At 49.7% G+C, this 18,031-nt stretch overlaps 1 protein-coding gene across 1 annotated transcript; it reads left to right on the top strand.

The window, feature by feature from the left end:
- The first annotated feature begins 6,288 nt into the window (after window positions 1-6,288).
- On the top strand, window positions 6,289-7,928 carry LOC117833773 (two pore potassium channel b). Its single transcript, XM_034713375.2, has one exon. It carries the CDS (start codon window positions 6,618-6,620, stop codon window positions 7,716-7,718), a length of 1,101 nt encoding a protein of 366 aa, XP_034569266.1. The 5' UTR covers window positions 6,289-6,617; the 3' UTR covers window positions 7,719-7,928.
- The last annotated feature ends 10,103 nt before the right edge of the window (window positions 7,929-18,031 follow it).

The following is an 18,031-nucleotide window of genomic DNA, read 5'->3' as shown; positions in this document are numbered from 1 at the left end:
AATTTTACCGTCATTGTTTATGCTGTGTGCACTCGGCAAAGCCTTTGCTGAGTATTTTTCAAGCTTTGTTGTGTGCCGTGAACATGCAAACCTACTGTTTCCGGTAGTGATGGGCACGAGACTTCACGCTCCCCCTGGACATTCCCTCCATCACGGCTACAAGACTTCACGCTCCTGGCGTGGCCGGCGACACGGCGAGCAGATGGCGGGGCGAGAGAGCAGCTTCCCAGGTAGGCCACGTGCATGCATATGATCTACGTGCATGTTGTAGTAATATATCGGCTATTTGTTATCCGATTAGTCTCCTATCGGCTGTTCATCAGCTGTAATATTACTTCCATGGGCTATTCATCATTAGTGATATTGTCCCAATTAAAAATATCCTATGACTTAATTAATTCCACTCCGTCATTACTTGTAGGACCATCTCCATCGGCTTTTCCTTCCTTTAAACCAAGTTTTGGATTAACTTATTTATTCTTTGCAAACCCAAGATTCTCCTCATGGCCTTTAGATTTTATGAACGGGTCCAGCTGGGCGTGCCAAAAATATGTTGACCTCGCGCATCGCATACGAAAGTCTGGGAGATCTGCTTAACTCCGATGCAGGTCCTAAGTTTCTTGAGGTTCGGACCGTGCTAATCAGTTTGACTATTCAACTGACAAGTACCGACTAGTTTATAGAATTACAATGCTGAGCTGATACAACACTTGAACAAATAAAATATATGAAGATCTGTCGGCTAATAGAATTGAATTACAAAGAGCAGACGACCAACGGCCAATGCGAGAATTAAGCATTCAAGCACCTATCGGTCGGCAAATACAAGCAACAAGCTAATAACAATTAATCTAGCGTCATTGTCGGTCAGATCGGACTGACCGAGACAGGGCTCACAACAGGGCGGCAAACTAAAGGCTACAAGCTGATGACTGGTCGAGGGATCGCAGATCAAATAAATCGTTATAAATAGAAGCAGCAAGTTGATGACAATTAGGGAGTGTTTGGAAGGGGTGCTAAACTTTAGCACCCCACATTTTAGTACATTTTAGCACTTGAGCTCCCAAACAGGAGTGCTAAAAGGGGTGTGCTAAAGTTTAGCACCTCCATTTTCTTTAGCACACCCAAGGGATGCTATAAGGTGCTAAACTGTGCTAAAAGTGGTCCCAGATCCACCTTTACCCCTGCTGCCCCTCCCGCATCCTCCTCTCTCCGTCTCCCGCAGGCCCGCCCACTTCCCCCTCTCTCTCCCTCTCCCGCAGCCACCCTCCCGCATCCCCCTCCCGCCGCCAGATCTCCCTCCGCCATCTCCTCCCGGCGGCCATCCATCCCGCCGCCATCCCAGTCCCGCCGCCTACCCCCGTCCTGCCGCAGTCAGGATCTCCCGCTAGCCCTCCCTCGCTCCGGTCGTCCGCGTCGCGCCGCCAATCACTCCCGTCGGTCATCCCCTCACTCCCGCCGGTCCTCCCTTCCCGCCCGTCGTCCACTGCCGATGCCTTCACCTCCCGCCCGTCGTTCCCTTCATGCGCCTTCTCCTCCCGTCCCTTCTCCCCTTCCGCCGCCATCCCCACCCGCAGACCATCCCCTCCCGCCGCGCCTTCATCTGCTCCCCACGCCACCCCCTAGATCCACGACCTCCTCGGCCCCAGGCGTCCGCCACCATGCCCCCAATCTTCGCCCGGTGGTCATGGACGGGCATGGCGATGACGGGTTGCAGGAGTTATTCCCCCAGCCAGATCCACAATTCCCCCCGGCGGCTTCGATTTCTTGTCGCAGTCGGAGTATCCCCGAGCTTCCCGTGGAGGCATGGAGGCCCTGGACCTCAACTCTCAGGCGGAGGAGTTCCCCGACATCCACTCGTACTCCGATTTCCTTCGCGGTGATGGAGTACCCCGGGGCCGTGAAAGCTGTACCCTCGGCTTACGCGTGCCTCGTGCTGGAGGACGAGGTGGTGGTCGCAGCAGAGTAGGCGGCGGCAGCAGATGTGCCGGCGGCAGCAGAGGAAGCGACGGCGGAAGAGGAGGCTGTGGGAGCAGAGGCGGCGGTGCAGCAGTGGGGGTGGAGGGCGTGCAACGCGCTCTTTGTTCTCATGTGGTGCATTGCCTGAAGGTGGTGCCGGCAGCAGAGGTTGTGGCGGTGGCCGCGGATGTCGTCCACAAACTAGTGGTGGTGAAGCAGCGGCCGTTGATGCAGATAATGTAGTTGACATTGATGAACAAAACGGCAATGATGCTGCAGATCCTGTTGAAGTTATCTTCCCCGGCTCTAAGGTATTCTGTTGCAACTTTGTTGTTCTTGATTGTTACACAATTTTGATGTATAGGAGCTTTGCCTGAGTTGAACTGCATAGGTTGGTTAAATTCGATGTGGTAGCTTTGCCTGAGTTGGATTGCATGGTTTGGTCAATGTCGATGTGGTAGATTGTTGCATAATTACTAGTATTTCAGTCAGAGTCCTACCAATTGTGCAATGTGTGCCTGTTTTAGTTCCAGTGCTGATTTTGAGAATGTGTCTTGCCTGTTCTTACTAGAGGAAAAGTGACAAAGCTCAATGGACAGAAAGAAATACTGCTTTGTTGTGTGATTTGTGCGTAGAGCAAGTTAGATGTGGAAACTACCACAAAGGTACCATGTCTGGAAGAGGATATAAGATAATTGCAAACAAATATTGTATTGCTACTGGATTGAGGCATGACAAATCCCAGTTGAGGCACCGAATATATCAGCTGAAATCTATGTTAGGATTCTGGAAAGCACTGCAAAAGGAGACTGGGCTTGGCAAGCATCTTGATGGTACTGTGGCTGCCCCAAAATGGTGGTGGGACGAACATCTCAAGGTAAGATGCATAGGATTAATTTTCATGCAGTTACAATTTTATGTGGTGTGGCTGTTTGGACTTGTCTAATGTGAAATTGCAATTGATTTGAAGGGCAAACCACACTATGCTAAACTACAATATGGGGCTCCTGTCTACCTTGATCAGCTTGAGGAAATATTCCAAGATGTTGCAGTCAATGGGTCGACCTCATTTGTGGCTTTAGTTGAACAGGAAGAGGAAGAAGATGGGGAAGATGCAGACTATCAGGATGATGACCAGGATGGGTCTTTTTATGACCTTGATTACAGCCCATTGAGCTCTAACAGCAAGAAAAGGTCAAGCACAAGCACCAGGTCCACTGCCACCAGTCCTGGAAAGAGGTCCAAGAGCCCAATAGTTAAGATGATGAATAGCCTAGTTGCTAAGATGTCTGCATCTGATGATGCCACACATATGGTATTGAAGAGTGTGGAGAGTCTGAATCAATCTATCAGTGAGAGGAGGCATAGGACGCCCAAGGTGACAGTGGCAGAGGATGTTAAGATTTGCCAGCAGTTGGCTCTAGAATGTGGGGCATCCCTTGACAGTAAGGAATTCTATGTATGCAACGAGATCTGTAGAGACAGATATTACAAGGAATTCTTCTGTCAGCTACCTTCTGCTGAAGCAAGGATGACATACTTGAAGAGATGGTGCCAGAACCATAATATTGTCTAGTTATTAATGTTATGTTAGGACTGCTATGTGGCTGTTTGCATTTTTATGTTTGAACTTATGTGGCTGTTTGCAGCATTATGAGTGAACTGTTATGTGGCTGCTTGCACTTTTATGTTTGAACCTATATGTGGCTGATTTGAACCATCATGTTTGAACTTATATGTGGCTGGTTGAGTTGTTATGGTCCTATTTGAATCAATTTGTGGCTGTTAATTTTCTTTAATAATTGCTACTATTTTGGTTGTCCTGCATTATGATGGGGTTGGACCTATGTATGGCTGTTTGGACATGTGAAGTTCAATTAATATAATGTGTGGCTGTTAGGTTTCATTAATAATTGGTACTGACTTGTTTTTGCTGAATTAGGATGGGGTTGACTATTTTTCAAGTGATTCTGATGAGGAGCTTGCAATTGAGGCTCAAACTGTCCTGAATTTGGCTATCATTAATCGTAAGAGGAATCACGAAATGTTGCAGACGGCACTCATGATCGGTACGTACTATGACACTTTCATGCACAAAGCTCCAAGGAGGGTAGCCACTGTATCGGGTATAGAATGGGTTCAGGAAACACTTGCAAATAGAACCTTGTGCTACAACATGTTTAGGATGTCTTGCCAATTATTTAATCAACTTCATGACTTGTTGGTCGACTCATATGGTTTGAGGGCAACTAGAGGAATGTCAACGATGGAGGCTTTAGGAATGTTCCTATGGATAATTGGATCGCCCCAGTCACTTAGACAGGTTGAGGATCGGTTTGTGCGGTCTTTGGAAACAATAAGCTGCACATTCGATAATGTTTTGTCCAGTGTTCTTAAGCTAGCGGTACAAATTATTAGTCCGAAGGATCCTGAATTTAAGAACGTGCACAGAAGATTGCAAAATCCTCGGTTTGCTCCGTACTTCAACAACTGTATAGGAGCTATAGATGGGACACATGTACCGGTTGTGGTGCCAAGTGATAAGGTGGTTCAGTATACGGGAAGACATGGATATACCACACAGAATGTGCTAGCTATTTGTGACTTCGACATGAGGTTCACATTTGTTGTTAGTGGATGGCCAGGATCGGTACATGATATGCGGGTGTTTAATGATGCCGTGAACAAATATGGTGACAAGTTTCCACATCCTCCTCCAGGTAAACAACTTCGTATACGGTAATCTGTTCATTTGTACTAATATGGACACGAGTTCATGTACCTGACAAAGTTATCTTCATTTGTAGGCAAGTTTTACCTGGTAGACTCGGGGTATCCTAACCGTCCGGGTTACCTCGCACCATACAAGGGTACAAAGTACCATCTCCCGGAATTTCGAAGTGGCCCAATGCCAAAAGGTATGAAAGAGACATTTAATTACGCACATTCATCCCTTAGAAATGTTATCGAGAGGTCCTTTGGAGTTTTGAAGATGAAGTGGAGGATTTTGTTAGGCATACCAAGTTTTCCAATTCAGAAGCAAAGCAAAATAATAGTAGCATGCATGGCAATTCACAATTTTATTCGAGAGAATGCTATCGCTGATACGGCCTTTGATATGTGCGATCGTGACGAAAATTTTATTCCTATGGCCGATCCATGAAACCCTGAAGAACATGCGACGAATACCCAAGCAGGGGACGAAGACCGTAATATGAATGAATTTCGTGACGAAATAGCTAATGGTTTGTACAATAGATCGTAGTTTGTTTGTGTAGTTTATTTGTATGGTTGTGTTGTAATGACATTGACAATGCACTGCTACTCATTGAACGATGAAAATAAATTTGAATGTATACTTCACTGTTTGCGAATGAAACCGGCAAGAAAAAATGGGTCACCGCGTTCCACAGGCAAGAGCAAAGGTACCAAGAGCAGCGCTGCACAGCCACAGCTACAACTTGGCGCAAAAAAAAAAAAGAAGTAGCGCAGCAACAGCTACAACTTGGCGCAAAAAAAAAGAAGTAGCGCACCAGCAGGTAGAACTTGGCAACAAAAAAAAAGAAGTAGCGCACCAGCAGGTAGAACTTGGCGCCAAGTAGCACCAGCAGCGGAGGGGTAGGACGACATAATAAATGAGGGACACTGTTGTCATTTGCCATCAAAGGTGCTAAAGTTTAGCACACAATCCAAACAGTCCAAGATGCTAAACTTTAGCACTCTATTTCAGGGTGCTAAACTTTAGCACTGTGCTAAAGTTTAGCACTTGCTATCCAAACAGGCCCTTAATCTAGTGTCCTCACCAGTCGGATCGGACCTAATCGAGATAGCACCGGCAGCCGAGCGGTAGACTTAAAAGACACTAGCCAATGAATCTAGATGTGATGAGACAAAAGCTTGGTAAAAGCTCAGTAAAGGCTAAGAATAAGAAACTACCTGCTAATGAAGCACACCCTGTTGAACTCTTGAAGCAACGTAACAGATCTAGAAGATAAGCTAGCCGATAGATCTTATTTGAAACCAGTTGGTCGAGTTAAAAGTATTTTACTCACGAAGTTCCCAACATTTTTATAACGAGAGTGGTCTTTTGTCCAAGAATGAACAAGAACTCGAAATAAGAAAAAAAAATCTACACAACACTACTTTGGATTTGGAACTGTTCTAATCGGGAAGATCAGATTGTCAACATCAACATGTCCTACGTAGAGCTTGCATATGTAAGTTGTGATCTGAATCCGAGACTGTCAACCTCATAATCTTCACCCAATCGAAATTATTACATATAAGGATGTGGCGTGTCTGCTTGAAAACCATAGGATGCTAGAACGTTCTGGGTTCAAAGCTTCTAGCACCGATTATTGAGACCACGCGTGCTCCAAGGGATAAGAGAACATAAGCATAAAAGCTACTACTATATATACCATAGAAAGAGACCATCAATTTTTGCTGTGCAGGACATTGACAGGTAGCAGAGCAGGTGGAGCCTCGAGAGTGACCCGAGCACAAAAGCGATTCCACACTTCACACTCATCAGTAGGATCCTCAACGCCTGCAAATCTCAAAATTCAGGCTAATTCTTCATCTCATCTCCACAAAAGCGTCTCCTCCCTTCAGCTCGCTGTTTCCCTTCTTTCCACCGGTGAAATCTAACGGTATTAATGGCGGAGAACACCGCGAAGAAGCCCCTGTTACAGGACGGCGACACTACTAACGCAGGACAAACGAAGGCGCCGCCTCAGGGAGCTGGACTGAAGAGGTTCCGGCGCTGCAAGACGGCGCCTTCGGCCGACGGGGCGCAAGATTCTCCTCCAGGGCGCCAGAACCCAAACCACCAGGAGCACGGCAGCGCCGGCGGCTCGACGCCGTTCGCGCCGCCCAAGGAGCTTCTGCGTGGCGCGCGACCGAGCTTCCGGCTCGTCGGCGTTTTGCTGCTCGCCTACCTCCTCGCCGGGACCATCGCGTTCTACCTCGTCATGGACCACATGTCCGGCAAGCGCACCTGGAGCCGCGTGCTGGACGCGCTTTACTTCTGCGTGGTCACCATGACGACCGTCGGGTACGGCGACCTTGTCCCGGCCAGCGACGCCGCAAAGCTGCTCGCCTGCGCCTTCGTCTTCGCCGGCGTCGCCCTCGTGGGCACCTTCCTCAGCAAGGCCGCCGACTACCTCGTCGAGAAGCAGGAGGCGCTCCTCTTCCGCGCGCTCCACCTCCGCCGCGCCGGCGACCGCCGGGCCCTGCGCGACATGGAGGCCAACAAGGTCCGGTACAAGCTCTACAGCGCCGCGGCGCTGCTGGCGGCGGCGCTCGCGTCCGGGACGGCGTTCCTGGTGAAGGTTGAGGGGATGCGCCCCGTGGACGCCTTCTACTGCGTGTGCGCTACGGTAACCACGCTCGGGTACGGCGACCGGAGCTTCTCGTCGGTACCCGGGCGCGCGTTCGCGGCGGCATGGATCACGGTGAGCACGGTGGTGGTGGCGCTCTTCTTCCTCTACGCGGCAGAGCTGGGCGCTGAGCGGCGGCAGCGGGCGCTGGCGCGGTGGGTGCTCCGGCGGCGGACCACGTGCACGGACCTTGAGGCGGCGGACATGGACGGCGACCATAGGGTCGGGGCCGCTGACTTCGTGCTGTACAAGCTCAAGGAGCTTGGGAAGATCAGCCAGGAGGAGATCGCCGAGTTCCTCGAGGAATTCGAACAGCTTGACGCCGACAGCTCCGGGACCCTCTCGCCGCACGACCTCCTCGTGGCGCAGCACGATTAGCCTGGTAATCACAGGAAGCCAGCAAGGCGGGTGGGGTCAGCAGCGTCTGGAGCATCCTCGAAGGCTCGAAGCTGAAGCACGAACCTGTTACACTCAGCTGCCAGTTGCTCAAAACTGCCGGGCCGATACTTTTCAATGGGCTGTTACACTCAGCCTGGTTACTTTATTAGTACCATTTGGCCCTATAACATGACACATTTCATTCTTTCAGGTTGGGTCCTGAAAATAAATGGGCAGCAGTGCAGCACGCAGTCCACACCGTGCGTTGTTGCTCACCGCTCTGCTTGGCAAAGATTTCCAAATGGGCCAGACCCGTTGGGCGGCCCGAGGCCCGACACTAAAAAGCACGGCACGAGCACGGGCCCGGCACGAAGTGAATAGTGCCAGGGCTGGCCCGGCACGATGATAGTGCCGGGCCTGGGCCGCCTCCCCGGCACGCTGGGCCAGCACGAGTCCGGCACGATTTTTTGGCCGACCCGATGCAGCCCGATCTAACTACCATATAAATGTAGAACCCTAATTTATCCTTTCAATTTTCCCCATTTCCCCAAGACTCCAGCCTCCCAGCTCCTCCCACCTTCCTGGCTTCCTCCCGACCTTCCTGCTTGCTCTGCGCGGGGCGCCAGCCGACGCCGCCAATGGCCGACGCGGGGGGCCGGCCGCCGCCACCGTCCGCGGGGGACCGGCCGCCGCCGCCGCCGCCAGGGGCTGACGCGGGGGGCCGGCCGCCGCCGCCATCCGCGGGGCACCGGCCGACGCGGGGGGCCGGCCGCTGCCGCCGTCCGCGGGGGACCGGCCGCCGCCGCCGCCGCCAGGGGCTGATGCGGGGGGCCGGCCGCCGCCGCCGTCCGCGGGGGACCGGCCGACGCGGGGGGCCGGCCGCCGCCGCCGCCAGGGGCCGACGCGGTGGGCCGGCCGCCGCCGCCGCCGCCGGGGGCCGACCGTCTGCGGAGCCGGCCGCCGCTGCTAGTGCCGGGCCGGGCACTAGCACGGCATGGCCCGTCGTGTTGTGGGCTGGCCCGGCCCGATAAAAAGGTCGTCGGGCCGGGCCTGGGCTGCCTCCTCGGCACGCAGTGCCAGCCCAGCCTGGCACGAAAACACTTCGGGCCTATTAGTGCCGGGCCAGGATGGGTTAGTGCCGGGCTAGGGTCGGGCGGCCCATTTGGAAAACTATACTACTTGGGCAGTGTACTACTGCTGCCCAAAATAAGTTCTCCGCCACCAAGCTGAAGATTTCTTCCACCTAGCCACCGGAATCGAGCAAGGCCTCCAATCTAACAAATAGAAGCTAAATAACCTCATCACTCGTCGAGCCGTCATCTTCCTCATGCTGCGCCTCATCTTCCTCTTACTGCGCCACCACATCTCGCTCGCGGCATCTCCTTCCTCTCCGGCCTGCTTTCCCGCTGCGCTGGCCTACTAGTCCATCAACGGCGGCGGCAGCGGCTAGCAAATCTGCCTGCGCTGCCCCCCACCAATGCTTACCGAGATAGCGTGACGCACCCTGCCGTCATCCTCGACTACCCCCAGCCGGCGCAACCACACCGCCCCACCCACCGCTTACCCACCATTTTGTTGTCTTCCCGCTACCCCGGCCGGCGGCTCCCGCCACCTCTAACTTTCTCTTTTAAGTCGGTGAAAAGCATAGAACCCAACCCTCCAGCCGGTGTTTACTGAGGGGGGTGCTCGAGGTAGTGTTTGGTTTGTGGGGCTCGTCAAGATCAGGAATTCGAAGTTGAACACATACACACGATTTAGACAGGTTCAGACCGCTAGATTGCGTAATACCTTACGTCCCGTGTCTTCGTTGGATTGAATTGCTTTGGAGGATGTCCCTGCCACGCCTTATATTACCGGGGACAGGGTTACAGGTCGGTTGTTTGATAAAAATACTAATTGGATTTGGCTAGATGAGTCCTACTCTAATTGCTACGAGTAGTTTTCCTAATCCTTGACTAGTTCCTATCCTGCCACGTAGACTACGCCGTCCTGCATTGTAGCCTCCATGCCTGACACGTCTCGGTGTCCAGCCTTGTATCTAGGACTGTCCAAACCTTCTGGTAGGCCTATGGATGTATGTACGGCGAGCCCGAGTACTTTTTAGTTAAATGCAGCAGTTTTGAGTACTTTTTTAGACCTCGCTGACTAGTTTTGGTGGTCTTTGAGTACATCATGTTGAGTCTTCAAATGTACTTGAGCACTATCATGCGGCTAGAAAGTACTTGTTGACGCTGGATTTTGACACGTATTTTGAATCGGCGTCATGGAAGGAAAAGATTGGTCGATGTGGCAAGCTAAAAGCTACAGTTGGGAATCGGTCAATTAGAGCTACAGTGTTTCGGCCGATTGGCGAAAGGAGTCAGCAAAGATCGGTCGATTGGGGGCTGGAGCGGTTTGGCCAGTATGGGCCTAAAGTGGACCGGAGAAAAGATTAGCTAAAGAAGAAGGTTGGCCCGTGGCATATGATAACCAACTCCGATACGGGTTGTGTTTGTAAATATTTATTGTTATTTTAAATTAGAGATAGATCCTAGTTGGTTAGGAAATCAGTTGTAACAAGCTATAAATAGCCACCTCTTGAGGTTTGTAAAACACATCAATCAATACAACGAATCTACTTATCCCTCGCACTTTACTTTCGAGTCGGCGACTTCGCCAAAAACCTTTTCTTTCACGAGTTCGTACGGGTTGGCAGGGCTGCATTGACACGATTTCCGGCCGATTTGTAAGTTCCGTTTCTCGAGTAATTTCTAAGCTTTAACTTCGGGCGCATCCCTGTCGTTTCGTTTAGATTTATTCACCAGTTATCGATATTAACTAGAATTATAGGTTTTATCTATTGCTCTAGTTTTATCACGAGTTATCCAGCTTGAGATTCGAACTGTCGGCTTCATTACTGTTATTCTTGTTTATTGCCATATAGCCGATTAGATCTGTTTCAAGTGTTGCATTTGTAGTGCTGTTTAAATTGCTCTAGTAGTTTCTTTACAGTCGCTACGTGATCATCGGGTGCCTTATAGCCGGTCATCTCTATAGTAAATCGGCCAATTCGCTGATACGCTTTTCGAGATAGATTAGAACTTTAGCCAATCGAAACTCTTGGAATTTAACACTTTTCTTTCCTTGTCAATCAACATGTGAGATTGACTGGCACGCCGCGCGAACCGCACCAAGGCAATAACCCGAACAGGAGCTAAGCAGATTCTCCTGGGTCGTGTGTCCGACGCTGAGGGTCATCGGCCGATTTTGAGCGCCAACACATTTTTGGCACGCCCAGTGGGACAAAAACAACATCCAACATGTCGAAGGCTGCTGAGATCTCCGAAGACAACGTCATCGAGGTTACCGAAGCAGATCTCAAGGACGACCAGAAGGAAGAATTGGCAAGACACCTAGAAGAGTACAGGAAGACATGTTTACAATCCTTCAGTCGTACCAGAAGCGGGGAGACCGTCAAGAAAGCTCCTCTCCCCACTCCCCGCCACATCACCATCGCTGAGGACTCAGGAAAGATGTCTGACATAATTCAACAGTCCGTTTACCAGGCTATGATCGACCAATCCTCAGTAATGACCAACACGGTATACAACACCGTCATCAGTTCCTTGGTCAGCGGAGTAGCTCAGGGGTATCAGGGACCAGCGTACGCCTCGCCCATCGTAGCTCCATTCAGAGGCTTCTCAATGTTACCGAGCACATCTCACTCAGCTCCTCAGCCGATACCGACACAACATGGAGGATACAACGCTTCAATGCCCCTAGGGTACAATGGCGCGCCATGCTACCAATCACAAGCGCCGCCTCACTCAGTGCCTTCTACTGGTTCACTACGCTGCCGCCCAATTCCATCGTCACTTGGGCCGATCTGAAGAAGCAGTTCCATAAGTACTTCTATGCGGGAGTCGACGAGATGAAGCTCTCAGATCTAACTAGCCTCAAGCAGAGGAGCGACGAACTAGTGACCAGTTACGTACAGAGGTTCAGAGAGATCAGGAACAAGTGCTACACCCTAGTCCTGACTGACGCTCAGCTGGCCGATATCGCCTTCCAAGGTCTCTTGCCTCACATCAAAGAGAAGTACGCCTCCCAGGAGTTCGAAAGCTTAAGTCAGATCGTCCACCGACTGTCCGATCAAGAGGTGCACCCTTTCGACCAACGGAGGAATTTTCAGAAGAAGGTGGTATGTTTGGAGGGGTCTGAATCAGAGGAAGAGGCGGAAATCCGCCTAGCAGAATGGGTAAAAGGAAAAAAGCCGATATCATGCCCGTTCGGAAAGAAAGAACAAGAAGCATTCGGCTTTGACACGTCAAAGGCCGACAAAATCTTCGACTTACTTCTCCAAGAGGGGCAGATCAAACTTTCACCTTATCACACGATTCCATCAGCCGAGCAGCCCAAAAAGATGAAGTATTGCAAATGGCACAACGCCACGTCTCACGACACGAACGAGTGCAAGATCTTCCGGCAGCAGATACAATCGGCCATTGAGCAAGGCAGACTCAAGTTCGAAGTCTCGACAAAGCCAGTAAAACCAATGAAGATTGATCAACATCCTTTCCCTACTAACATGGTCGATGCGGGAAGAAACGCACACCAGACCAAGGTGCTGACATCAGAATCAACTAAGAGAAGCGGCGTCGTAGACCCTAGAAATTAGGCCACAGTCGAGGATGTCAAAGGAAAAGGACGGGTCGAAGATGAGGGTGAAAGATCAGAGAGATCACGTAGACCTATCACCTCCTAATACTTACTCATCAAGTATCGGCGGCAGCAAGAAAGTTTGAGACACCACGAAGAAATGATGCGCCGACACGAAGATCACTGGCGGGGCTCGTTTTTTATCCATTGCTGGGAGAACAACCTTAGATTACCATCAGCCGATAATTGCCCCGAGTGCAGCGGACAGTATCGAAGCAGTCGCCCATTCAAGAGGTCGCACTCCAGGGATCGAGGATCAGAGCCGATCAGTAGATACTAGCGCGAACAAGAAGATCGGCGCGTTTCAGTGCGTGATCGGCTAGGGGGCAGAGTTGAATAGTATGATCGGCTGGGGGGTAGAGTTGACCAGCGCGAACGACTGGGGGGCACGGCCAGCGCACATGATCGGCTAGAGAAGATGGCCGATGCCAGAATGTCTGATGAAAACCCCCTAGTACGAGAACCAGACTAGGAGCGTGCAAGACCGCCAGTCAAGACGGTGAACCCTAGATGGTGCCCCAACGGCTTGACCAAATCCCAGAAGCGAAGAATCCAGCGTCTCTGCTAATGGGAACAACAAGAAGAAGAACAGAGGCAGACAATGGATAAGAAGGACGACAGGTCTCGAGTCTGGCACCCCAAAAGAAAAAATGATGAAGAAGATGACGATCAGGGGTCGGCTGCAGACGTCAGCATGGTGTTCATCTTGCCGATGGAGTTCATGGCTCCTGCCGATCGGGATGACGCAACAGAAATAGAGGAGCAAATGGCACAATTGGCTTTAGAGGCAATGACAGCCACTTTTGAGAATCCCGAAGATGAAAAATGACAACATCTCAAAGCCCTATTCCTCAAAGGACATGTCAACGGGCGACCAGTCACTAGGCTACTGGTAGATGGAGGTGCTGCGGTCAATATCATGCTGTATGCTATGTTCCGGAAATTGGGCAAAAATGATGAAGATCTGACCAAGACGGATATGATGCTCAAGGATTTCGAAGGGAACGTGTCCCCGGCCCATGGAGCACTCTGCGTCGATCTCACCATTGGCAGTAAGACCCTACCCACTACCTTCTTTATCATTAATGGCAAAGGGTCCTACAACATGTTGCTCGGGCGCGATTGGATACACGCGAATTGATGCGTCCCATCTACAATGCACCAATGCCTCATCCAGTGGGTCGGCTACAACATCAAGATAGTCACCGCTAATTCCACCTACAGTGTTGCCGCGGCCGATGCGCAACAGTGGAGCTGCGAACACGTCAGGTGCATATCTGGCAGGACCTGGGACACCGATTTCCTAAGGGTGTCCAATTTTGGTCTAAAGCCGATCCAAGCAGTTGGCTCTGAAGAATCAAACTAGATGGATCAGTTCATCCGAGAAGATGGGAAGCTTGGGCACGGATTTACGTCGGCCGATTCATTATAAATGGTGGACTTAGGGGATGGCAGCAAGCCAAGGCCGATGTATATCAGTGCTAGCTTAGACCTCGAGTACAAGTGTAAATTGACAAGTTTATTGAAAGAGTTTAAAGATTGTTTTGCTTGGGAATACCATGAGATGCCTAGTCTAGACCAGTCCATTGTCGAACACCAGATGCCTATAAAACCAGGATATCAGCCGTATCAGCAATCCACACAACGGTGTAACCCTAAAATCTTACCTGATATAAAGGCCAAGGTTACAAGATTGATTGAAGCGGGATTTATTCGGCAGTGTCGTTATGCCGATTGGATTTCCAATATTGTACCCGTATACAAGAAAAATGGAAAGCTGCGCGTGTGCATTGACTTCAGAAATCTTAATCAGGCTATGCCAATGGATGGGTATCCAATGCCAACAGCCGACGTTTTGATAGATGCCGCCGCAGGACATAAAGTCATCAATTTCATGGATGGTAATGCTGGGTACAATCAAATATTAATGGCCGAAGAAGGCATTTCAAAGACGGCTTTCAGGTGTCCAGGCCACCTTGGTTTGTTCGAGTGGGTGGTGATGACCTTTGGTTTAAAAAATGTCAAAGCTACATATCAACAGGCTATGAATTATATTTTCCACAAGCTTATTGGTGTCCTTGTGGAAATCTACATCGACGACGTCGTGGTCAAGTCAAAAGGACATTAGGAACATCTGGCCGATTTGCGAGAAGTGTTGGAGTGCACAAGTTAGCATGGATTGAAAATGAACCCAAACAAATGTGCCTTCGGTATTTCGGCTGGACAATTTCTAGGATTCATGGTCCATGAGCGCGGGATAGAAGTCAATCGGAAGATTATAGCTGCCATCAATAAAGTTGTGGCCCCATGGAACAAAATTGAGCTGCAGTCCCTAATTGGCAAAGTTAACATTATCAGAAGGTTTATATCCAACTTGTCCGGACGTATTCAAGCCTTCACCCCTTTGTTGAAATTGAGACCCGACCAGGAATTCGTGTGGGGAGAAGAACAACAAAAAGCATTGGAAGACATCAAGCAGTACCTGATCTCACCACCGGTGTTGGTCCCGCCACAGGCTAACAAGCCGTTCCGACTATACTTGTCAGCTGAAGAAAAAGCTATCGGATCGGTGCTGGTACAAGAATTTGAAGGAAAAGAAAGGGTAATCTATTATGTCAGCAGAAGGCTCCTAGACACTGAGACTAGATATTCCTCGGTGGAACGGCTGTGCCTTTGTCTGTATTTTTAATGTACCAAACTCAGGAACTACCTGTTATTGGCAGAGTGCATAGTTGTGTGCAAAGATAATGTGGTAAAGTACATGTTGTCATTGCCGATTTTGAAAGGAAGAATTGGAAAATGGATTCTAACTCTATCAGAGTTCGACCTGTGGTACAAATCGGCCAAAGCGGTCAAGGGCCAAGTTATGGCTGATTTCGTGTCCCAGCATTGTGGACCAGAAATCACCGTCGTCGAGCCAACTCCATGGACACTTTACTTCAACGGTTCTTCATGTGGGGTCGGATCAAGAATCGGCATCGTCCTCATATCTCCTTGGGGGGCAAGTTATGATTTCTCTCTGCCAATAGAGGCGTCCGCTACTAATAATCAAGTAGAGTACCGGGCTGTCCTAAAAGGTATCCAATTATTGAGAGAGATCAAAGCCGATGCAGTGGAGATTTTTGGAGATTCCATGCTCATTGTCGATCAATTGACGGGGAAATCTGAATGCAAAGATGATGTCTTAAGGATTTACTACGAAGATTGCCTTCGGTTGTTAAAAGAATTCAAGTCTGCGGTTATTGAGCATATTCCTAGAAATTACAATGAAGAAGCCAACAGGCTTGCCCAACATGCTTCCGGGTATCAGCCGATGCAAGGTGCCATGACTCTGGAGCTTGCGGCTGATGATTGGTGAAAAGAGATCGCCGATTACTTAAAAGATCCGTCCAAGAAAGTGGATCGGCGAATACGTTTTCAAGCCACGAAATATGTGTTGCTTGAGGATGATTTGTTTTATCGGATGATTGATGAGGTCCTGCTCAAATGCCTTGGAATGGAAGAGGCGAAGGTTCTGATGGGAGAAATCCATGAGGGCGTATGCGGAGCTCATCAATCAGCTCACAAAATAAAGTGGATGATCAGGAACAACGGTTATTATTGACCGACGATACTCGAGGATTGCTTTAAATATTACAAAGGGTGTCAGGATTGCTAGAAATTTGGCAACGTGCAGCGTGCACCAACCTCGGCTATGAACCCAATAATTAAGCCAGGGCCGTTTAGGGGTTCGTGAATAGACCTCATCGGACAGATTTATCCTCCATCAAGCAAGGGACACAAGTTCATATTAGTAGCCACTGATTACTTTACCAAGTGGGTGGAGGCAGTTCCCCTGAAAACCGTGACATCGGCCGCCATGATCGATTTTGTGAGAGACCCCATTGTTTGTCGGTTCGGTATCCCTCAAACCATCACAACTGATCAAGGGACAATGTTCACTTCGGGAGAGTTTGAAGAGTTCACCGCCGATATGAGAATTAAATTGCTGAATTCTTCTCTGTATTATGATCAAGCTAACGGCCAGGCCGAGTCATCCAATAAGGGGATAATCAAGTTGATCAAGAGGAAGATAGAGGAGCAACCCAAGAGGTGGCACGCATCCTTGACTGAATCTTTATGGGCCTACAGGATGGCCTGCCACGGAGCTACTAAAATATCTCCTTATCAATTGGTGTACGGTCACGAGGCAGTATTGCCTTGGGAATTAAGGACGGGGTCCAGACGCACGTCACTTCAAGATCAGTTGACAGCCGATGATTATTCCCTTGTCATGAAGGGGGAGCTAGATGATTTGGCGGGTCAGCGATTAAGGGCCCTGATCAGCATCGAAGAAAATAAGAAAAGGGTGGCCAGGTGGTACGATAGGAAAGTCAAGATCAAGCAATTCTCCCAAGGAGATTTGGTATGGAAGTTGGTGCTGCCGATAGGGTCTAAAGATCCCAAATTCGATAAATGGTCGCCTACTCGGGAAGGGCCGTATAGAATCGGCCGATGCGCTCCGGGAAATGCGTACATATTAGAGACTATCGAAGGAAAGGAATTCACAAGAGCTTTAAATGGAAGGTATCTAAGGAGATATTACCCTAGCATATGGGTGGACGCATAGCCGACGATATGGCATGTCAAAACATTATGGCTGACTCTATTGACTCGTGTTCATATAGCCGATGCAAGGATAACATTGCCTTGAGGACGGAACCTTTGACCAATCTGGCCGATTTATTATTCGGTACAGCAATAGGATACATGGCCGACACAGTACAAGTCGTCCTTAGACCAAAAGTACCAATACATTCATTAACCACATTTCAGCTGAGCTTTGTTCTTATTAATCTCTCTCTCAACCCGGCCTAGTTCTATTAGGAGGCGGATGCTCTTTTCCTCCAAGTCCTCCATGGCGGCTTCAACAGCAACTTGACGAGGAAGTTGGTGGCTTCTGTCGAGAGGCGGTTGGGATGTTCCTGCCATGGCATCCTCAAGAACGATCTGACGAGGCAGCTGGTGGCTCTTCTCGGTTGGCGGCTGCTTGGAACAGTTGGCTTCCATATGATCCAAGATCTTCTGGATATGGGCAGGGATATGATCTTTGAGTTCTTTGTGATGGGCCTCAATCAGATCTTTGTCCGCCTGTGTCAACGGTTCCTCGAAGTGCATAATCTCAATGGCTCGTTCTAGGCCAGGGCTAAGGCGTCTCGGCTGGGAGATAACAAACAACCACCCATCGTCAGATTGATGAACGTTGGGCGGAGGAACGAAGGCGGATTTCGTACCTGATTGACGGAGGAAGAGGAAGACATCTCGGCGCCTGGCCTAAGAGTATGGAAATAAGACAACTTGAGGAAGGGAGGCTGGGCGAGGTGCGAATGCCCTTAGAAGCAATACGGAGGTCTCATAGTTATAGAAGGAAAAAGATGAAGAATAACGGTTGGTAAAACGCGTCCTGTTGGAGTAAATGACTATTAAATGAAAAGCTGCGACCAAAGACGGTCCAAGTTTGAATTCTCACGTCAACAGCAAAAGAACATTAAATGTTTGTACAAAAGCATTCAGTGTTTTCTACGATTCACCCGAGGAGAGCATTAATGGCCGCAATCGCTCGCTACCGAATCTGA

This window comes from Setaria viridis, chromosome 8 (assembly GCF_005286985.2).
Source record: "Setaria viridis chromosome 8, Setaria_viridis_v4.0, whole genome shotgun sequence".
Taxonomy (NCBI): Eukaryota; Viridiplantae; Streptophyta; class Magnoliopsida; order Poales; family Poaceae; genus Setaria; species Setaria viridis.
This window is presented reverse-complemented; position numbering and strand designations above follow the sequence as displayed.

Coding starts and splice junctions, on each gene's coding strand:
- LOC117833773 (XM_034713375.2), top strand. CDS start 6,618: ATGGCGGAGAACACCGCGAAGAAGCCCCTGTTACAGGACGGCGACACT.